Source organism: Phyllostomus hastatus, unplaced genomic scaffold (assembly GCF_019186645.2).
Source record: "Phyllostomus hastatus isolate PE091 unplaced genomic scaffold, TTU_PhHast_1.1 phas_scaffold_182, whole genome shotgun sequence".
Lineage (NCBI taxonomy): Eukaryota > Metazoa > Chordata > Mammalia > Chiroptera > Phyllostomidae > Phyllostomus > Phyllostomus hastatus.
Window position 1 is genome coordinate 12,539,726 of NW_025334013.1, and position 23,587 is coordinate 12,563,312.

At 37.6% G+C, this 23,587-nt stretch overlaps 1 protein-coding gene across 7 annotated transcripts in view; it reads right to left on the bottom strand.

The window, feature by feature from the left end:
• EIF4G3 (eukaryotic translation initiation factor 4 gamma 3) overlaps nucleotides 1-23,587 on the bottom strand; it is a 288,954-nt gene that overhangs the window by 120,520 nt on the left and 144,847 nt on the right. For 4 of the 7 annotated variants that reach the window (XM_045858600.1, XM_045858602.1, XM_045858598.1 and 1 more), the window contains 5 exons: nucleotides 21,868-21,888; nucleotides 20,747-20,926; nucleotides 20,054-20,168; nucleotides 13,226-13,323; nucleotides 10,979-11,101 (listed from right to left, as the gene is read on the bottom strand). In XM_045858600.1, coding sequence (XP_045714556.1) covers nucleotides 10,979-11,101; nucleotides 13,226-13,323; nucleotides 20,054-20,168; nucleotides 20,747-20,926; nucleotides 21,868-21,888 — 537 coding nt within the window. The remainder of the gene's footprint in view (nucleotides 1-10,978; nucleotides 11,102-13,225; nucleotides 13,324-20,053; nucleotides 20,169-20,746; nucleotides 20,927-21,867; nucleotides 21,889-23,587) is intronic. The other 3 variants (XM_045858604.1, XM_045858603.1, XM_045858599.1) reach the window with 1 other exon arrangement.

Here is a 23,587-nt window from a genome sequence, read left to right on the forward strand (position 1 = left end):
TAGAAGTACAAATTGGGAGTTACAGAATAGTCATGGGCATATCAAGTACAGCACAGGAAATAAGAGTAGCCAGAGAACATATAGGCATGACCCATGGACATGGACAATTGTGTGGGGATTGCCTGAGGAAGTGGGCGCACTAGGTGGAGGGGGGCAAAGGGGGATAAGCTGGGACAACTGTAACAGCATAATTTTATTGATTATGCTGTTACAGCTGTCCCATTTCCACCCTTCATTCCCCTCCACCCTGTCCACCCCCTCCCACCCAAATTCCCCGCCTTTAGTTCATGTCCATGTGCCGTAAGTTCTTTAGCTTCTACATTTCCCATACTATTCTTACCCTCCCCCTGTCTATTTTCTACCTACCATCTATGCTACTTATTCTACATACTTTTTCCCCCTCTCTCCTCCTCCCACTCCCTCCATGTGTTCTCCATTTCCGTGGGTCTGTTCCTGTTCTAGTTGTTTGCTTTGTTTCTTTTTGTTTTGTTTTAGGTGTGGTAGTTAATAATTGTGAGTTTGCTGTCATTTTACTATACATGTTTTTTATCTTCTTTTTCTTAGATAAGTCCCTTTAACATTTCATAAAATAAGGGCTTGGTGATGATGACCTCCTTTACCTTGACGTTATCTGAGAAGCACTTTATCTGCCCTTCCATTCCAAGTGAAAGCTTTGCTGGATAGAGCAATCTGAGATGTAGGTCCTTGCCTTCAATGACTTGGAATACTTCTTTCCAGCCCCTTCTTGCCTGCAAGGTCTCTTTTGAGAAATCAGCTGACAGTCTGATTGGAACTCCTTTGTAGGTTACTGTCTCCTTTTCTCTTGCTGCTTTTAAGATTCTCTCCTTCATTTTTACCTTGGCTAATGTAATTATGATGTGCCTTGGTATGTTCTTCCTTGGGTCCAACTTCTTTGGGGCTCTCTGAGCTTCCTGGACTTCCTGGAAGTCTATTTCCTTTGCCAGATTGGGGAAGTTCTCCTTTATTATTTGTTCAAATACGTTTTCCACTTGTTGCTCTTCCTCTTCCCCTTCTGGTACCCCTATAATTCAGATGTTGGAACGTTTCAAGATGCCCTGGAGGTTCCTAAGCTTCTCCTCATTTTTTTGAATTCTTATTTCTCCATTCTTTTCTGTTTGGTTGTTTCTTTCTTCCTTCTTGTCCACTCTATTATTTTGAGTCCCAGTTTCCTTCCCATCACTATTTGTTCCCTCTCTCTGTGCACTTTCCTTCATTTCCCTTATCATAGCCTGCATTTGTTCATCTAATTTGAGACCAAAATCAACCAATTCTGTGAGCATCCTGATCACCAGTGCTTTGAACTGTGCATCTGATAGGTTAGCTATCTCTTGCTTGCTAAAAAGTACCAGTTGAGGGGCTTTCAATTCTATTTGAGCCATCTTTTTTTTTTCCTTTGGTCTGGTCACACCTGTTATGTATGAGGGGTGGAGTCTTAGGTGTTCACCAGGGTGGGGTACCCCAGTCGCTGAGTTGTGATATTGTATGTAGGGTGGGGCCCAAGAGGGAACAATGGCACTTGCTCTGCTCTCCGTTGGACCTTAGTCCCTTCCACCATTTCCCCAGAGCAAACTGGGCCCCTCTGGTGCCAATTCCTGTGTGGGTAGGCTTGTGCACACAGTGGGACTTTCCAAGGACCTCTCCTGTGAGGCTGGGAGTCTCTCCCTGCGCCTCAACCCCACAGGTGTTTTCAATCAGTGCCCCGAGGCTCTATTTCCCAGCGCTGGGATCCTGGGTTTTGAGCAGTGTCTTGCTTCACAATCACCACCTCGCTGGGTCTGCCATTTGCCACCCCTCATCTGGGGTCTGCCAGCTGCCACCTGCACACTCTGGGTCTACCTGCTGTGGTCTTGCGCACCCCAGATGCCTTATGTGCCCAGTCCCAAGGCTCTCTGCTCTCCATGCTGCCACCCATGCCCAGATGCCCAACTCTGCCCCTCCTACTGGTCTGGATGAACAGGTCTATTTTAACTTCTTGGTTGTCTGACTTCCATATAGTTCAGTTTTCTATCAGTTCTGGTTGTTCTTCTGTTTCTAAATTGTTGTTGTCCCTATCTTGGTTGTGTAAGGAGGCACAGTATGTCTACTTATGCCTCCATCTTGGCCAGAAGTCCCAAAATGTAATTTTTTAAAAAGCAAATATCATTATTTTATAACATGAAACTAATATAATGTCCATTGCCCTCAATAAAAAAATTTTTTTAAAGAATAGACAGAGGAGTGGCAAGAGACAAGCAAAAAGGTAAGGAAGTTACTGTTGTCAAATGGAGAGATCTAGGGGCGTGGCTTAAGAGTATAACAGCAGTGAAGGTGGTTAAGAATGAGCCAGGTAGGATTTGCTTATGTAATGGATGTGGAATACCAGGTAAAGAGGATTTAAAGATAACTTCACAAGTTATTATTTGAACAACTGGGCAGACTGTTATAATTTACTGGAAAAAGGAAAACAAGAGCACGCCAAACACCTGAAAAAACAGTAATACAGGGTTCACAAACTCAAATGGCTTCTTAAACCAAAAAGTGACCTAAATATGTGATGCAAAATGGTTTGAAATAATAAAACAATGTAACATACTAGAAAATATATGCCCAGGTTAAAGGCAATCAAATTGATGAAAGCACTTTTTTCCTTCAAATAGTAACCTGAAAAAACAACATACACTTATAATAGAAAGAACCTCATCCTTGAAGGCAAGGAAAGGTTGCTAAGGTGTCAAAAAAGATAAAGGAAACTCAGACCTCAAGGTAGAAACTGTCAGTCTAACCTAGAGACTTAACATGATTTTAAGGTTCCTTTGGGGGTAGTAGTGAAGAAACCAGAAAAACTAAATATAAGAATAATATGGATGGACTGCTCTCTAATATTAATATATGATCAAGCTATAGTACTTAAGACAGTATAATAGATAAATTAAACTTAAAAGTATATATAAAAATTCAGTAAATAATTAAACAACATCTAAAATGAAGGAGGCAATGGTGAACTATTTAATAAATAATACTGAAATAAGAGCAAGGTCTTTTGGTTAAAAAAAGGAGGACCGAAATTTCATTGTATATATCGAAATAATTTATACATCAAGCAAAGATAAAGGTAAAATAATTAAACCTAATTCCTATAGGAAAATATATATAGTTTTATTATATTGGGTAGGAAAAAAATCTTTAAAAATATTAGCCCCAATAATTATTTAGGAAAACACAGGGATTTGAGAATATTAAAAATTTAAAACTTCTGAAGTCTAATGACTGAAGGTACCACTAACAAAGTTAAAGCAATCATCAAACTTGAAAAAGATATTAATATTTCAACTGGATTTCTTTAATGTGTAAAGAACACTTGTAAGTCAGAAAATAATCAACCCAGAAAAAAAATGTCACTCCAAAAGAAACATATACAAAAGACATGAATAAATAACTCATACACACACACAAATAACCAGTACATAGGAAAATTCTTAACTCCACAAATCAGTAAGTAAAAATTAAATGAAATATTTTTAATCTATCAAATAAGCAACGATGTAAGAAAAGTGTATGTAACTGGTTCATTTCAGGAGAGTAGGACACAAGACATAGCCCCAAAATAAGCACACAAACTCGTTCATCACAGCATTGTTTATATTAGTGACAAACAGGAAATAGGAATACCCATCAATTAAATAAACTAGAGTACTTCCAAACAAAAAAATATTATACAGCCTTAAAAATTATAATAATACCTAAGTCAAACAGGAACACTTCTGCATGATCATGGGGAGGGAGGGTTGTTATAAAATAGCATGAACCTAAATATATAAAATTATAGATATGGATATGTATAGATGCATACATGTTCACCAACTAGTAAATAATGGTTAACTTTCAGTAAGATTTAGGATCACAATTTCTTTCTTTACTACTCTATTTACCAATGAAGACTTGTAATTTTTACACATACAAAACTCGTATCATTTTGATTCTGAAAGCACATTTTCAATAATAGACAAAAGACTAAACCAAGTAGTTTGAGATCTGTTAACAATACTTGTGATCCCCTACAACTATAGTCACAGTTGCCAGATGACTATAAGCTGCAATGCCATCATTTAATGTCTAAGGGACAGGAATTTTGCAGTACATGCAAAAATTCAAGTCACGCTTTATCATTAGGATTCATAATTAGAGTATCTAAGGTAAAATCATACCACTATAACAGCAAAGGCTTTCACAAATGTGTTGAAGATTTATGGAAAAAAAAAAAAGATCAAGTAAAAACAAAGAATCGTTTTAAATACAATAAAATGTAATGTAATTACTGTGTCTCTTAAGTGGATCACTACTGGGATGCCAAAACAATTTAACACATACTTGCTTCACTGGTTCCCAAAAGGAGATGAAGTATCTCAAAAGTGACCTTATGTCTAATCTTGTTTTCTTGCATTAGGAAATTTGTATAGCCACTGAAGTGGGAGAACCTTGGTTTTATTAAAAAATCAGGACATTTTTTACAAACCCTATTGGAGACAGACCTGATGAAATCGACAATCCTGTACTACAGTGCTTTAAGGTTTCTAGGTATCAAGTTTACAGGAAGCTCGTCCAAAACCTGAATAACCTGCTGACCCTGAATTCTCCCCAAAGGCAGGAGAGGTTGCATCTTTTCCCAGTTGTGCCGGCAATCAACAGTTGCCGAACTTTCTCGGCCCCCGCACCCTATGACATAGGGCTGTCTCCCAAATTATCATTGTGTTTCATTGTAAGAGTAATTCTTAACACAGAAAAAAGAACGAAAGGGAGTAAAAAGAGGAAGAAATATCTATAGTTCATTTAAAAATTAAGTGATTTTGATATACAACCCCACCGCTTTGGAAGCAGTTTTGGAAGCCGTGGCTGTACAGTCTTACCCTACAGAGTCCCACAACAACTCTGACCGCTAGCGCACTTCCTAATACAGAAACATCCCTTATGTCTAATTGCTAGCAACAGATACATTAGCTGAGAGATTTCGATGCTGACTCACAGGAACAAAAATTCTCCTTCTTTTCCACTTTAATATTTAGGAGCTAAAAGGGAACTCTGAGATTATATACATAGTACAATCCCTCACTACAGAGATTAGAAAATTGGGGTTTAAAGGGTCTAATGTACTCAATGAAGGTCATAAATCTAAGTGACAGGGTGGAGACCACTTATTAGCAGGTGTTCTAGTACTCTGTGATGGCCATCGAGGCACCGACCGCTGTCTGTGATCATCTTAATGGCCACATGTATACATATATGTATATGTATACTGGAGATGTGAAATAGCCACGAGTTATTCCATAGCTCATCTGGAAACTTAGGAGGCAGGACAACTTCAAGTTCAAAATCTTTAGGGAAAAACAGCTGCAGCAAAAACCAGATTCCTGACATAGACCAGCAGCCAGGAAAGAGAGATTGCACAGCAAGGCGGCAGCTGGTAGTCCTACATTTGCATGCAGCTAAGCTGGGAGGAACAACTGAGGAGACACACAGAACAGCAACCCAGGGTTCCAGCGCAGAAAACTAAAGCCTCAAAACCTATGGCAGTGAAAACTTGAGAGGGCTGTGGTAATAGGAGAAACTCCCAGCCTCACAGGAGAGTTCACTGGAGGGGCCCAAGGGTCCTAGAATGCACACAAACCCACCCACCTGGTAATCAGTACCAGAAGGGCCCAATTTGCTTGTGGGTGGTGAGGGAAGTGACTAAAAGCTGACTGAGAGCTGGGCAAGCAGCACTGTTCCTTCTCTGACAGCTCCCCACATACAGTACTAAAACGCAGTGGCCTGGGTTGCCCTACCCAGGTGAACACCTAAGACTCCACCCCTTACAATGTAACAGATGCTCAGAGACAAAGAAATATGTCCCAAAGGAAAGAATAGATTAAAATTCCAGAAAAACAACTAAGCAACATATTAGATAGAGTTCAAAACACTGGTAATCAGGATGATCACAGAATTGGTTGAGTATGGTCTCAAAAATAGAGGAAGAAGTGAAGGTTATGCAAAGTGAAATAAAGGAAAATGTGCGGGGAACCAACAGTGACAGGAAGGAAATCGGGACTCAAAATCAATGATCTGGACAAGAAAGAAAATAAACATTCAACCAGAACAGAATGAAGAAACAAGAATTCAGAAAAATGAGGAGAAGCTTAGGAACTTCCAGTACAACTTTAAACATTCCAACATCCAAATCATAGGGGTGCCGGAAGGAGAAAAGGAAGAGCAAGAAATTGAAAACTTAGTTGAATAAAATAATGAAGGAGAACTTCCCCAATCTGGCAAAAGAAAGAAAACTTCCAGAAAGTCCAGGAAGCTCACAGTCCCAAAGAAATTGGACCCAAGGAAGCACACACCAAGGCACATCATAATTACATTACCCAGGATTAAAGATAAGGAGAGAATGTTAAAAGCAACAAGAGGAAAGGAGACAGTTACCTACAAAAGAGTTTCCATAAGGCTATCAGGTGATTTCTTTTGAGAAAAAGAAACATTGCAAGCAAGAAAGGGATGGAAAGATGTATTTGAAGTCATGAAAGGCATGGACCTACATCCAAGATTACTCTTCCCAGCAAAGCTATCATTTAGAATGGAAGGTCAGATAAAGTGCTTCCCAGATGAGGTCAAGTTAAAGGAGTTTATCACCACCAAGGCTTTATTACATGAAATGGACTTATCTAAGAAAAAGAAGATCAAAACTATGAATGGGAAAATGACAACAAACTCACAACTATCAACAACTGAGCCTAACAAAAACAAAAACAACTAAGCAAACAACTAGAACAGGAACAGAGTCACAGAAATAAGAGATCATATAAGGGTGATCAGAGGGGAGGGGGAATGGAGGAAAAGGTACAGAGAATAAGGAGCATAAATGGTAGGTACAAGATAGACATGGGGAGGTTAAGAATAGTATGGGAAATGGAGAAGCCAAAGAACTTATATGAATGACCCACGGACACGAACTAAGAGAACGGAAGGGGATGCTGGTGGGAGGTGGGACGCAGTACAGACGAGAATAAAGGGGAAAAAAATATGGGACAACTTTAATAGCATAATTATAATAAAAACACTTAAAAATAAATGGAATCATAAAACAAAACAAAAAACCCGTTTCCTCACATAAACCCACTGCATTTTCCCTCAATTAACTCTTCTTAGCCTGACTGCTTGCCAAAATCAAACTCATTATCCATCTCTTCGAACATCCTCATGTATTCTCCATGCTATGTGTTACCATAAAACCAGGCATCTAAGCTTGAAGAGTCACTTCTGACACTTCCCTCTTGCTTACACAGGGTAACCATCCATCCGTTTACCAGGACAGTACAGGTTTATGCCTGTTATCCCAGCAAAATGATTAAGAGTACTCCTATTCAGCTCTAGAACTGTCCCAATTTAGATGATAAATTATATGGTCACCCTTTTTATAATCATTAGTTAGTAACCAACTGCTGAATATTTCTCTAACTGGCTTTCTCTTCCTCAACTGACTTTCTAATTTATCACCTGAAATGACACAGCATCCTTTCATCCAACTGGATGTGCTTTTTTGCACATCACGCCCCTCTGCCTGAATACCCGCTCTTTCCATTTCTGAGCAATCTGGGAACTCAGATCAAACGGCATCTCTGCTGTGAAGCCTCCCAGACTCTTCCAGTAATTATGTGTGCCTCCTAAAATATTAAGTGCAATGCTGATAACAGGTAACATTTATTGGATGCTTATTACACCCTTAGATTAAGTAATTTTAAGTATCTGATCTCATTTAATCCTTGTAATAACTCTATATGATAGCTTTTCCTTATTTTTTAAAATGTGGAGGCTAAGGCTCTAGAATATTAGTAACTTGGCTAAAGTTACAAAATTAAGTAGTGGAACTGGGACGTGAAACCAAGTATGTCTAATTCTTAGCCAAAGCTTTAAAACTCTCCCCTGTACTATGTCACCTATACCACCATTAATAGGTTTCTGTGTCCTAACGTGTGTGAGTCTGTGCTGCAACTCTTGTCCCACTTGGTCAACTTGGTACTTCAATAATTCTCTGTACACACTCTGTAGAGAGACCAGTTATGCAATAGTAAGTTTCCTCCATCTCCCTTAAAGAGACCGGTACAACTTCAATGACAGAGAAAGCCTTTGCTATTCACAGCATATGTACTGTGACTCAAAGCAGGTTATCCATAAGGCTAAAAGCAATACAGCATTTACTATTCAGTCAAAAATTCTGATGCAGAAAGTTGTCTCTTCTACAGTCTTATTAATTAGGATGTGGTTCAGAATCTACCTAGAATTAAGCTGAAACTAGTAAACTAGCAGCTTTTAAGCTTAACTTCATTAGATTTCTTTGGCTGGCATAGTGCCATTTGTTAGTAGAATTCATTGCCAACATTTAAAACTTGCAGATTTTTTTCGTAAATGGAGATTTTGAAAGGCTGGAACAACATTTTTACATGATGTAACCATCAGGCAGTAATGACTGTTGCTCCTATCAACTGGGGAAGTCCTCTCCGACTCTATGTGCACTGCTCTGTGCGAATTCCTGGAAAACGAAATATGTCTAGTGTGTATGTTTCTGTTAAAAAGCTATTTGTTCATTCCATGTATTTTATGCATTTGGAAAAACAACAGATTGGTAACTGTGGGTTAAACTGCAAATTAACTAATAAAATAAACCAATTCTTTATAATAACACCACACCTCAAAAAGTACTACCAATATTATAATTATTGACTGATGGCCTTTATCAAAGAAAAATGTACATTTAATGTGCTTTATGACACACAAACAAATATATCTGTATTCAGGCCTGTGATCCCTGAGGAAAGATAAAATGGAAAAGAATTTCTGTGGCTAAGAACAGAGGGATAACCAGAAGACCATGGGATCAAGCTTGGTAAGATCATGGATAAAGAAACCAACCTTATGGGGAATTAAAATGCAAAAAGATACACTAATACTTGTTCAAATTGAAAATTAAATACAAATCGACAAAAGGCTGTCAACCATATGGCTTCACAGTATATTTTAATTAATGTGGGAAATTTAACTGCCATGAACAACCAATCCTAAATGTTTGCTATGATATGCCTCTACCTAACAGAGCGCACGAGTAGGGAATTTAAATGTGTAAATGCTGCTTTTTCTCATTTTTACCTCCAGGGACAATATTAAATATAAGGCCACCTTGATCATTACGGATTTGGAATATCCCTTGGGAAATAATGGGGAAATGGTGAAAATTCTATTAACATCATTAATATGATCTTAAAATTCACATATCTAGATGGTTACATATTACACTTATTTTAGATCATGGAAAACTGAGATAAAAGTCAGCCAAACACTATCATCAGTTAAGAACAAAGTACCTCATTGCTCAAATTTTAGGCTTACTCAAAATTCAGAGATTTTGAAGGTCTCTAAAGATGAACATGTTATTTGTCCTCCCCTCCCACCCCTAGATAAAGATGGCATTTTATTTATTCTTTTAATTTCTTATTTTTATTGATTTTAGAGATAGAGGAAGGGTGAGGAATACACAGAGGGAACAGGGAAGAGGGAGGGAGGGACAGAAGGAGAAGGGGATAGAGAGACAAACATCAATTTGTTGTTCCACTTGTTCATGCACTCTCTGGTGGCTTCTTGTGTGCGCCCTGACTGGGGACTGACACTGCAACCGCGGCGTATGGGGACAACCCTCTGAACAACTGAGTTACCTATCCAGGGTCTTATTTTTCTCCCTTTTTACTGAATGTATTGGGGTGACGCTGGTTAATAAAATTAGGTTTCAGGTATACGCTTCTGTAGAACGTCATCTGTGAACTGTACTGTCTGTTCATCACCCCAAGTCAAGTCTCCTTCCATCACCACGCACCGTTCCTCCACCCCTCTGGTCATCACCATACTGCTGATTCTTTTTTCTTAATCTCATGGATTTGTGATCTTAATTTTTAAATAATTTTTAAGAACTTTTACAAGTTTTTTAAAGCTACTAAAGTCACCAGTCTGAGATTCTGAGATGCATTGTATTTGACCACCCATCTCGCTTGTTTGTCAATTGGGCTCTGAGGAGTACCTTACCATCTAATAAAAAGATGGGAAAGCAAGCAGCCCCCTACTCCTAATAGCTTTGGTTTTATGTTTTGTATGCTGGGCTTTCACTTTAGACATTTCGAAGATCTGAAAATCACTGATGTCCTCTGAATGGTGTAACAAAATTTAAAGTTAACCAGGGATGAAACAAAAATCCTGTCAGATTTGGAGGATTCCATTCTCTGCTGCAGTTTACTAAACTCCTGCTCCTCTTAGAATGTCCTGATTTCTAAAAGCAAGAAAGTGAACTCTTCGAAGACCATGATAATCACATTCTACAACAGGAACAAAAAAGGTACTCAAGTGACATAACTTACTAATAACTTCTGTACATAACTAAAAAGGTCAGCCTCCATTCAAGAAGCTCATTTATGTAGTACTAAAAGGTAAGAAGTGTACCTATATAATAGATCTAAATATGTTCTGAGTAACGCAATCATCTCAAACAATACTGTTCAGTACAAATGCTCCAATTCTCAACCTTACTGTTTACTTTAATGTAGTGTGCAGCATTTAATGCCTAAGGCTCCATAATGGAAACATAAAATACCCATTTAATGATGAAGTTTCCATAGGAATGCAGCTCCTTTAAATGACACAATAGTTCATTAGGAAAAGTGGTAGGAGCTATGCTCGGAATGTAAAAAAGAACAATACACAGAAACATTACCAATAAAAATTTGTAGTTATGACAATTTGTAAAGAAAAACAGTATGTCTGCTTAAGTATCACTTAGCTATTCGAGGCTATGAGACAACTGATGGAAATGGAAAGTACAGAAGTAGCTATAGAAAAAATAAGAGAGTTCAGTACAGATCAGTGAAAACATACACACCACCATCCATCACGGCTTACCCCATCTTACCTGCGGAGGAGTAGGTGTGGATGTGGGCCTCCCTATGGGTGGAGTAGGGTTTCTGCTGCCACCTCCAGACATAATCTCTTCTGTTATGTCTTTACCGCCCTGGTTTGGATCCCGAATTCTTATCTACGAGGTTACAGTAAGATGTCATTTTTTACAGACGGGTGTCTATGTAGTAGATTTATAGGCATATAACGCATTAAAGGTGTAAAACTGGAAAACTTGTTAAATATTAAAGCTGATAACACCACATTTTATTTTACTTCAATCACAGAACCATATGGGGTCATTCAGAGAAATATAGGCCATTAGCTCTGAGATGAACTAATTAAAATAGCAAGCTAAATGAGACTTAGTTGACTGAATTTCTAGGTCAAAAAGGCAAAGTGGTAACACATCTTTTAAGCATTGCCAAATTGACTGATTTTATTTACAATGCTTAACTTAAGATTCATAAACAGTTTTAAAGTATGGAAGTTATTCTGTACAATACAGTTTTAAAGGCCTTATATGGTTCTGTACCAAAATGAAAAAAACAAACATATCCTGGGACCTAGGAACAGGAATTTATGTTGTAGATAACCTTATATGTGTATGTAAGGATTCTCACTGCAATGTTTTACAGCACAGAAACATCTTAAAGGATGATGAAAAACATGGTAATTAAAACATCATGCCACATCCTTATACTACCTACCAAACAGCCAGTAGAAAGAATGAGGCTGATCTACATGTATTGCAATGGAATGATCCTCAAGATGTACTGATAAGAGGAAAGATGAAAGATGCAGAACAATGTGCATGGCAGGGGTGTCAAACTCATTGTCACCGGGGGCCACATCAGACTTACGGTGGCCTTCAAAGGGCCGAATGTGATTTTAGGACCGTATAAATGTAACTACTCCTTAACAGTTAAGCGAGAGCTTGGCATTGCTGCGGGTAGAGACAGATTTGGCCCGTGGGCCTTGTGTTTGCCACCTGTGGTGTATGGTCTTCTTTAATTTTTTTTTTAAAGGCTAGTTGTGTGTACAGATGCCAGTAGACATGGTTAAATAAGAGAGTTGGAGTACCAAGGTCTGGGTCTTCCACCCTGGGACAGTGCGGAGACAAAGACTTTTCACTACCTACAGAGCTTAATCAAGGTAGCCCTCGCTTCTTGAACATTTCAAAGAATCACTAATAAAACCACCTGGATCTTTAAGCATTTTTTGGAAGTAGTTTCTTCAGTAAGATTTCTAATATCAGCTATGTTTTTCAGGTTGAAAAGCTTGTTCCTAATACAGTGTTAAGTGCTGATTCTATTTCATCTGTTCTACCTTCTTCAGTAACATTTACTATTACTGTCCTTCATTTTCACTGTCTTTTCTTAACTTTCCTGCATCCAGAAAGTGTTCAAGGCCGACATCTGCCATGCTGTTTCAACACTTCCGAGGCAGAGTTTCTCATGTTCAGTGCCATGACACCCCTGCGTGCCCTGCTTATTAGGGTGTGTGCACAAGTAATTTGTCTCTGATAATAAAGTGCCCACTAATTTTTATTAAATGAGAGTATTTTCAAGAGTAGTGCTAATAAAGTCAAGTCACCTATCTTATCTGTGTGAATGGGGAAGTCTCTTATAAACATAGCCTATTTTGAGAGTTCTGATGGACAAAAGATTACAAGCCACTATTGGACACCATGTTCTGCACTATGAATTTTACAACTGCACTCTAATTCTCTTGGGCCTGCCTTACTAGATACAGGCAAAGCCTCTATAACTTACTAAAAACAATTAGAATACATTTCCTAAATTCTGCTTTTTGTTTCTTAAAATATGTTCCACAGGAAGGATTTTCATTGTTGTCCTTAACATTTTGCTCATTTTCCCTTATGCTATTTTTTCCCCATCAGTTCATATTTGGATATAGAGCTGACTAGGACTAGAGTTAAAGAACAATCAGAATGTGAGAACCACGCTCAAATTCCTCCCACTTAGTAAGACCTTAGCTGACCAAATCCTCCCAGTTCTGAAGCTGGAGGGCAGGCTGTCGTTTTGCATACCCAACTGAGTGCATGTTGAAAACTGATTAACAAGCAAATGGTACTTGCAGCTTCCAGTCAAATGCCCACATGTGTGAGGATACAAAAGAACAAAAAATGGCAGTCATTTGCGAACTAAGACTAATAATGATTACAAATGTGAGTAAACTTATCTGACAGGTGAATGGATATTTAATTTTAAAATAAGAAAAATTTAAAAAGATCTCTTACTGTTTTTTTCTCTCTCTTGGCTGGAGGGGGCTGCTGCTGCGTAGGCACTATGATAGGTGCTGACTGATACACTGGCTGACTTGGGTAAAAAGGCGTTCCTAAGGAATTAGAAAAGAATAAAAAGAAGCATTCGGTTATTTTGTCAATCACTATAAAACTATGAATGGCACTGTGCCACTGTACCATCAGTTTTAAAAAGTAACCAAGACAAGCATTCTTCTTATTCATCTCTTTCCACTAGCTCCCCTCCAGCTAATACAGTGGTCAAGGAATGATTTCCAAAAACTCATAAACACCTATCTTTTCTTTGGCATCTGATATGAAAACAAATAAATAATCAATCCCTGTTGATTGCCACTAGAGTTATCTTTTGCAAACAATAAGCATACTATAGCACTGCTTTAAGAAATCTATTGTAGGGGTCCATTACAGACACTGGAAATTCTGAAGATGAAACCTGCAGATCTGCTGATGTGGGCGTGTGAGAGAAAGAAATGTTGAAGAAACCTCTCAATGTTTTTCATCTTGGCAAGTGAAAGAATGAAGGTGTTACATGCTGTGTTATTTATTTACTTACTGAGATGAGGGAAACTGAAAGAAGAGTAGAGTGGAGGGCAGAAAATTCAAGAGTTCAGTTTGGGACATATAAAGCTTGACATTATTAGACCTTCAAGTGGAGATACCAAGTAGGCAAAAAGAGACATAAGTATGGTGTCAAAGAACAGGTATCCACTGTGGATTTAATAGAATATGGACAACATTTAAACCATGAAGTGAGAGTTGTCATGAAAACCCAGCAAAAGAGATGAAAAAGAAAACCAAGGCAATGGCTGAAATGGCGGGGGGAATTCAAGAATGGGGAAAGTGCTTAACTATGCCTAATGGTGCCGAGATGTCAACTAAGTTTAGCAAAGTAGAATTCACCAGTGACCTTGACAAAAGTTGTCTGGTTAGGACAAGGGGCATGTATTATGATTAGGATACACTCAAGAATATGTGAGATTATTTTAAAAATTAAGAAAGTGAGTTTAGATAACTCTTTTTCTAAAGAGTTTTACTATAGTAGGGATCATAAAAACACACTATAGCAAAAACAAGCATACATTTATTTTTAAGAAATTGGAATGAAAAAAAATGTATCTGTATGCTGATGGGACTAATGCAGCAGAGGGAGAAAAAGATGGTAAAGTAGAAAACAGAGGCTAGAACTGTCAGAATAATAACCTTAAATGGGCACATGATGGGATCCAGTGCATAAGCAGAAGACTGGCCTTTGGTAGGAGCACGAATAGTTGAGTCACAATAAAAGGAAAGAAAAAAATGTTTATGAAGGTAGTTGATACGGATAAAATCCCTGGTACTTCAGCAAAGAGTCACATAATGTTAGCTCTACTATCACTCTCATCACATGATAATATCATCGCCATCCCCACCATCATAATCTTCAACTGGAAATATCTTAGAGGTTGTATGATTTGCAGTACCAGAACTCTGCAGATATTAATCAGGTTTGGAAAATTGGATTTGAAAAAGATCTAATCAGAGGACATGACTTGGGATTTCAGTAAGTTCACAGTAAAAAGGCAAAAAAAAAAACACACGCACACAAAAAAAACCCTTAGCCATCCTTTAGCGGTGAGTAAACTATTCTCAAAGGAGAGCTCAAATAAGCAATTTATGCTACTCTACTATGTCACTAACTCCAAAACTCAAAAAACAAAACCCTAAAATTGGTTTCAAATGCTGCTAGAGAAGCAATACAATTTGCTTACTGTGCCACATTTTTTAAACTAAGTGAAATAAGATCCAAAAGGTGAACCGTCCCTTAAAAAATCAGATTCTGCTAATAAAACATCTTTGAGTCAACATGACTCAGACTGAGGCTTCCACATAATACACAAGCAATAAATAACAAATGATTAAACCTGGCAGAACAGGATAATCTCAACATAGCAGAGTTAAACACAATTAGTAAAACATTAATTAAGTCACCTATGGACCCCAGGCGAAAAGGCATTCTGCCCTAACAAACAAGTTTTCTTTTAGAATCTAATCCAACTTCTTATATAGTCAGGGATATTTAAAAACATTCATTAGAGCTCTGGCTGGTGTGGCTCAGTGGACTGAGTGCCGGCCTATGAAGCAAGGGGTCGTTGGTTCGATTCCCAGTCCAGGCATGTGCCTGGGTTGCGGGCCAGATCTCCAGTAGGGGCACATGAAAGGCAACCCACACATTGATGTTTCTCTCCCTCTCTTTCTCCTTCCCTTCCCCTCTACAAATAAATAAATAAAATCTTTTTTTAAAACATATGATTCTATTAAACATATGAATAACTTTTGCCTACCACTTATGAATTAGGCAAGTTACTTAATGCCTCTGGACCTCTTCATGAAGTGAGGTTAAGTCTGCCTAGATCAGGGTTCTGTCAGCTAAAGCCCACGGCCATTTATTTTGCAAATAAAGTTTTACTGGAAGACTACCACATACATTAGTTTTATTTATGTCTATGGCTGCTTTCCCACTGCAAAGGTAGAAATGAATAGTTGCAAAACAAACCACATGGCCTACAAAGCCTAACACACTTATTCTCTTGGCCATTTATAGAAAAAGTTTGCTGACCCCTATTCTAGATCAGTAGTTCCCCAAACCCCCCCATACAAAAGGTATTGATAGCATAAGGCAATATTTATATAATAATAACCATGGAATATTATACACACACACACAAAACATTATATGCTTACCAACTTGACATTTATTTGGAAAAGACTGTTCCTAAATTGAAATTCAGACCTACTCCTTTGTTGTTAAAATATCATTTCCTATGTGAAATAAACTTTGGGTAAATAGCAATTTTCTTTAAAAGTCTGATGTTCAAAATTAAAAATCTGACAGTTCTGTGTATTTCTTCCTTTATTTTACTTGCTCAAGATATCGAAAGATCTGTAAACCATTGGTCTAGTTAATAGTTAGATTTCTTCTCATTGGTCAAGCCCCAAGCATAAACATTAAATCAATGTACTATAAAATCCTGAAAGGCAGGGAGAATATCTCAACAACCACATTCCTTAAAATACTGAACACAATGTCTTACACATGGCAGGTCGTCCAAAAACACTTCAAAATCATGAATTTTCCATTGAAACAAAGAAAAACATAGAGGTCAAGTATGTAGGTCAGCACATAAAAATCAATTTGTCCTATAGAATACCCAGAACAATAAATGTTGGTATGCAACCTCATCACCAAATATAGTATTACCACTCCATGAAAACACAATCAAATTCAACTTTGGATGCCAAAAAGTTTCCCATCTCAACACACCATGGGGAACAAGGACTTCCTCATCTCTTAGGAGCTGAATGAGGTGCCCGAGCCCCACAAAGATGCAGGGAAAGAGTGGGCAGATGACAGGGAGGGGAAAACGACACGGTAGAGTGAGACAAAAGGAGCGTATGCTGGTTTGAAGAAAGGGAGGATGGGACTGTCTACCACTGTAAATTGTCAATTTCTTTTCCCTTCTCAACATGCCACCACTAACCATACATACCCTTCTGCTCCCAAGCCTAAATTTTTCATCTTGGGCCATCACTCCCTTAGGCTGGCTGGAAATGATTTCAGTATGAAGTATCTTTCTGATAGAACACGCATCAAATATTTAAGAAACACTACAGAAAAACTCAAAGGGAACACTAGAAATACTGCAAGAATTATATTTTCTGAACAGAATTCTATGACCTGGGTTCCTGAACTTCAGTGTAGGTACACACATTCTTTGAAAATCACTGTTCAAGATTTAAACCAAGTAGGGGAGTAAAATGTTAGCATGCCAAGTAAGCTGTAAGACTAAGGGTGGAAAACTAAGAAATCTGGGGAAAACACCATCCAAATCATACACCCCAGCAGCAGGACAAGAAGAAACAAGTCTAAGATTTGTTCCTGGCCAGTGCAGCCACAGGAAGGTCTCTCTGCCCTGGGTGAGACGACCCCATCTTCAGAACACAGACCTCGGATCCCACCCCCAAACCCACTTTCTACTTGAACCCAAGATGAGGACAGGAGAAGCAGTAGAAGAAAGGGGAGTCATCAAGATCAGAAGAACTGGAAATGAAAAGGTAAAGTAGGAGAGATTCCAAGAAGAAATAAGAAGGCGAATGTTTTGGGCTTCTAGACCATAAGACCAGGACAGCTACCACAAGGTGGGAGAGCTGAAGGACCTATAATCAATGGGAACTACTGGAAAAGAAGTTTAATTTGGACAAAAGCAGATTAACTAGTGGCAAACTATGAAATTAAAATATCTGCCCAAATAATGAAAATAATCTAACCTTCTATCAGGAGAGGACTGGGTGAATAAGTTATGTTTTATTCCTAAAATTAAATACTATGTATCTTGAAATTCTATAGGTAATCAATTAGAATGCTGTCTGCAAATATAGTGGAATTAAAAAAAACTGTTAAGGTGGGTGGGGCGAGGGAAAGTGGTGGCAGGAAAATGGAGACAACTGTACTTGAACAATACATACATACATACACAAACAAAAAAGTGTGTACTTTGTATTAAAAATGTTTAACTATAAATGGAAAAATATGCATTAATCTGTTAAATATTTCTTTAGGGAGCAAGGAAAGAGAAAAATGGATATTTCAACTTTACATGTCCTATATTATTTGTATTTTTCATCATTAACTTGATTGCTTTCATAATGAAAAATTATTTTAGTCGTTTTCTAATCTTAATGAATCTAGGGAAATAGTGTTTTTTTTAATTTTTTAAAAGATGATTTTATTTATTTTTTTTAAGATTTTATTTATTTATTTTTAGAGAGGGAAGGAAGGGAGATAGAGAGAGAGAGAGAAACATCAATGTGCGGTTGCTGGGGGTCATGGCCTGCAACCCAGGCATGTGCCCTGACTGGGAATCGAACCTGCGACACTTTGGTTTGCAGCCCACACTCAAGGGAAATAGTGTTTTAAATTAGGTGATAAAATGCCTACTAGATGGCTATTGGATCTGCATGAGAATTTCCTCACAGACAAGGACATCTATCAAAGGAATAGACATCAACATTATATGAGATACACTGTACCTCAAAATATTGCTTTTTTATAAAAACAAGCAAATGCAGTCTACATGTAATAGAAATAAAGCTAATACATGTTATAATATCATATATGAATCAACAAACTATCTACTAGTAAACTCATCTACATTGATTCTATATATATTGCAATAGTACTCTTAAGAGCAAGAAAGAGGGTCAGCACAAGCATAAGAATTTTAATGAAGACAATTTCTGAGTCAAAAAAGTCATTTATATAATCTATAAATACACAACAGACTAGAATTCAGTGAGACACCTTTCAAAATTAGTAGGTAAATTAGAAGATACAATTGCATTCCCTTTGTAACATGGGACTGAAAGAGAAATATTAATTTTAACATGTTTACTGTGATAACCTCATCCTACAGTCTTTTTCAATATATTCTACTAATTTCTAATGAACATCAACAGCCAATTTTACATATGAAATCATTTTAACTGGATTTAAGTTTCCAGAATAAGCACCATCAGAAAGGCTCTGGAACTGTGTGAAAACCAAAGCTGAAAGCTGAGCTCAGAGGACACACAAGGAACACTTCGACAGTCCTGGCAACTGTCTAATCTGGGTAACGCACACACAGTATTTCACTGTAACACTTATATATATATGTAACATGTATTGTTCTAAAAACATCCAAGAGTTTAATGAAAATACATTATAATGCCATTTTAAATAAACATACATCTAAGACATTTAATGATCTATCAAAGTATATCCTTTTAAAATGGCAGTTTCACAAGCTATACTGACCAATGTCAGAGGAAGACTGTCTGTTTTATAAAAGAAGTTAACACTTGGATGATTTGCCCGTTTCACCTCAAAACCTAAGGGAAAATTTCTAGTTTCCCTAGACTAGGGAAATTAGTCTAATATAATTAATTCTTGCAAAGTTTTTAAATCAAGCCACTAAGTCCCAATGTTAAGAAATTGGTTAGTGGATATATGTTTATATCTATAACAGATCATCATCTTAAAAGAACAAGTTAAAATTTTAGTATGTCCTTTAGTAGAAAAGATCAATACTTAATGAATCTTAAAGCTTAATTTTTCTAGTATTTGATGATTTTATCCCTTATAATTCACTTTCTATAGAATAAAAAAAGCATAGTATATGGTAGAAATTTATTGAATAAAATAGGTTATTTTCATTACTCTTCAGCACTGGTTCACACAAAGTATACTCATGGCACTTATTTCTAGCCATTAAATATTTTTAATTTTTCAAGGCGTTTTCATTTAACTAATCCTCAAAACCTCCCCATCACATAGATCTTTAACAATTTTGCAGAAAAGGAATCACAGGTATATTGAGTTGTATTCAGTCATCCTATCCCCTGCCTTCATATATATTACATTCTAAGTGGGAAAACATTACCAAATGTTTTGGTAAGTGGTGGTAACTGCTTGGAAAAGGAAGGTAAGACCTATTTATGACATCAGTAAAAATCCAGTAAAAGATGAGTTGGTGGCAGATATCAGAACCTCGACATGTGGGCTCTGTGCAACTCCTTCAGAGGTGTCATTAACTAAATACACTTCTGTAATACTCCTTCCTTGTAAGCCACTCTCTAAGAAGTAGCTTTTAGGTAAGAACTGTCTGTAACACTTTACCTACAAATAACTTCAGACCACTAAACCTCATTGCCTAAACTGACCTCCCCAACAACAAAATTGGTTAAAAACAACAAACTAGTAAAAACTGCTCCATTTTTCACACTTACCATAGGCATTGGGGAAGTCCCCTGGTCCTGGTCCAGGGTAAAAAGGACCTGGCCCCGGTGGTTGAACGGGATACTGCTGTGGGGGCCCAACATAAGGAGGGCCACTATGACGGTACTAGAAGAGAGAAATTACAGACATTTATCAGTAATGTGCAGGTAGCTTACTATGAAAAATAAAGTGTGGTGTGTATATAAGAAAATCATTTAAATGAGGTGAAGCCACTTGGTTAAACACATTCAAAATGCCTGCTTGCTATCAGGATGCAATGAGAATGAAGAGAAAGGTGTGCCTTGCCTTAAGTAAAACCATATAGCAAAAATCAGTGCACAGGCAGACATTAGCTCATTGTAAAATTATTTCAGGTTGACAGCTTTTATTGACATGGAATGATATCACAGGAACAGCTTAATTACTGAGCCTATTTTAGAGCAGCTGATTGTGGAGAAGGGATGGGAGGAAAGCTAGGAGACAAAAACAATTTCTGTATCATCTTAGTGGTAAGTAGAAAAATGTAGAGGTATCTTTTTATAATATTATGGAAAATTACAAAATGGCTAGACTTCTAACCAACAAAAAAGTTCACACATAACTGAACACTAATGCCATCATCCACCCTCCCTGCTCCCTCTGATGAGACTCTGAGTTAATCCCCACTCTCCTGCTGGTCCGCACAGGCCTGAGAGACGCTTTACCTGTGGTATACAGTACTGAGGGCCCTGCGGCACTGGGTACGGCATGGGCAGATGGTTAACCATCATGATGTGCTGATTGGCCTGGTACACTGCAGTGGGCGTCTGTGCACCAGGGCGAATGGAAGGACTGCTGTTCGGGATGGTAGCTCTAGGAGGCTGTATTTGAGGCCTCTGGAAAAACTGAGGAAGGGAGAAAAAATACATTCATTCATTCGTTTGTTTGTTTATTTTACTATCTTGAACTTTCTCCTTGTTTCCACTAATAAAAATCTTACCAATTTGAATTAGAAATGTAATATACATGAAAAGAGACAAAACTGCCGATGGCTGGGTTCACAAAAAACATTCCATACTAATCACATTAGGTTCAGTTTTAATCCTGGTGTCACACATTTGAAAACAGGAGGGCAGTCTCATTTTTAAAATGAAGTCTCAGCTAATTTAAACTAAAATTTCCATACCATAATAAGTAATTTTAAAATGTGATAAAAATAATAAAAGGGGTAGCTGATGTCTCTCTAAAAGTTTTGTTGTATAAAAGCATTGATTCTTTCATAAAGAGTAGGTGGCTTATTATCAACTTACTAAAAATTGAAAGCAGTTTCAAAAAACTACCATTTAAGTCACTTACAAAATATTTAGAAGAACAAGAATCTCTCTGGACATGAAAATTTTCATCTCAGTCTATCAGGGTTAAGTTAAATTAAAACTATCTGTAGCTTGTTGCATGCTGATTGCCCTGTAATGGTAAAAGCCCTCCTTTTCAAAAAAATGGCAACCCCACACTAAAATGAACCCAATTTTGCTTTCTCAAATAGTTTGCAATAAAAATGGAGGATCTAGGCAGGCTTAAGGACAGGCTGGAAGGAGCAGAGCTCAAATCTTTCAAATGGCAACCAGTACTTGTGGTTATTTATGGTTCTCACTTAAGACTTAAAAGCCTTAAAACAACATACCAACATTTAATTCCCACTGTGAATTCAGCAGCAAACAATCCGTCTCATTGTAACAGTAGTAGTAGTGGTGGTAGTGGTAGTGGTGGTGGTAGTAGTAGTAGTAGCAGTAGTAGTAGTAATGGGACAGAGTAATAAAGAGGCCATGCAGAACCAGTAGTTTATTACCTGGATAGGTCTGAATCCTCCCTTCAATTATGAAGCAAGAAAGCGGCAGGAAACAGAAAGAAAGCCAATGGAAAAGCTTATAGATCAGTAGAAAGGGGTAGGGTATAGCATGCAGCTAAACAAAAATATCGATTTAATAATAGGAGAAGGAAGATTAAAAAATCAGAATGATAATTTTCCCTTGAAAATTCAAGAACAGTGGAATTAAAGAATAAAATCACATTTAATTAAAAGTAAATAAATCCAGTGGCAAAAAAATATTCTAATAGCCACAGTTATAACAGCTTGAAAAGAAATGTCTGCTTAATGGCACAAGTACAGTTGGGACTACTGATTCCTACTCTGGGCTCTCATGAATAGCCATTATGTGACTAATTGCTTAGCTTCTTTAGGATGCACTCTACAGCTTCATTGAAGGCAAGAGCTAACAATAAAAGCGTCATTTATCATTTTAAAGTTTGCAACATATATCAGACTCTTCATGACAGAAACCTGCTCTTTTCAACTAACCAGGCATATAAGAGGCTGCTTACAGCTTTAATATAGGGAAATATAACACCAGTCAAAATAAATATGTGCCCTAGCTCCAAAATCTGAGTTCCTCACAATTGCAGACATGTTGCTATTGGTCCAAACAAAAGCAAAGTTGAGTTTTGACCTTCAGGCCCACTCAGGTCTTATCCAGTCCTATTCTTAATCATTATGCTATCCACAGGTGGTAACTTTACATCTTGGCTGAACTGGAAGAACTGGGATCCAGTGCCCAAGGCTCATCCCCATTCAGCCTTCATAACTCAAGATGGGGGAAAAAAAAGGCACTAAAGAAGTTAGGTCACTTAAAAGCAATAGACAGTAAGGTACAGTCTGAGAATGAAGTAAATAAGGAAATCAGATGGGGAAGGCCAAAGACAGTAGCTGATGGAGGAGATGAAAAGAAAGTACAAGAGGCAAAGTTGATTAACACAGAAACCTGGTCTGAGCCACACAAGAGCAACAGTCTTCTAGTCATCTCCACTGACGCAGGTTTGGTGACAGACATAACAATTTTTGTTGGTGGCCACCAGGGACACTGAAGTAGTAAACTCTTCACACTAAACTTCACTTCTCAATTACATAGCAAACAGACTCTATTACTCATCAATGTATGTGAGTTGCAAGAACATTTCAGGAATAAACAATTAAGTTACATTTTTGTAACTTAATTTATCAGGAGCCACAAAACTGTTAAAGACATCAAGGAGAGAGGAGTCACTCATCTGCTCAACTTATTGAGCATTACAGATGTTAGACACACTAGATGGAACTAATTCTATACAACCCTTTCCCATCAACTCTAGAGGGCAGTCAAGACAAGGAGCGTATCAGACAGGCACAGGTGGCTACATACATCCACTGTGGCTACATACATCATCATTGAATTTTCCAAGGTACTTACTGCCTGAAAAACATAGGGCTATGGTGGGGGAGAGAGAGGCAACTAACCCATTTATTCATGCAGAGCAAGGAAAACAGATATGGACAAAGTTTTCCCATAATTTTAATAGTTTACTATGTGTGAGTACTTTTCATACCATTATTTCCCAATGCTCTGCTAGGATTTTTAATTAGGCTGTCTAGAAAAACTAAGGTTACATCTTATTCAAGGAGATTTCTCAATAGTGTCCAACTTTTCTTCAGCAGCTTTTGAAGAGAATCAAGTGTTTCAATGATCTCCTAATAT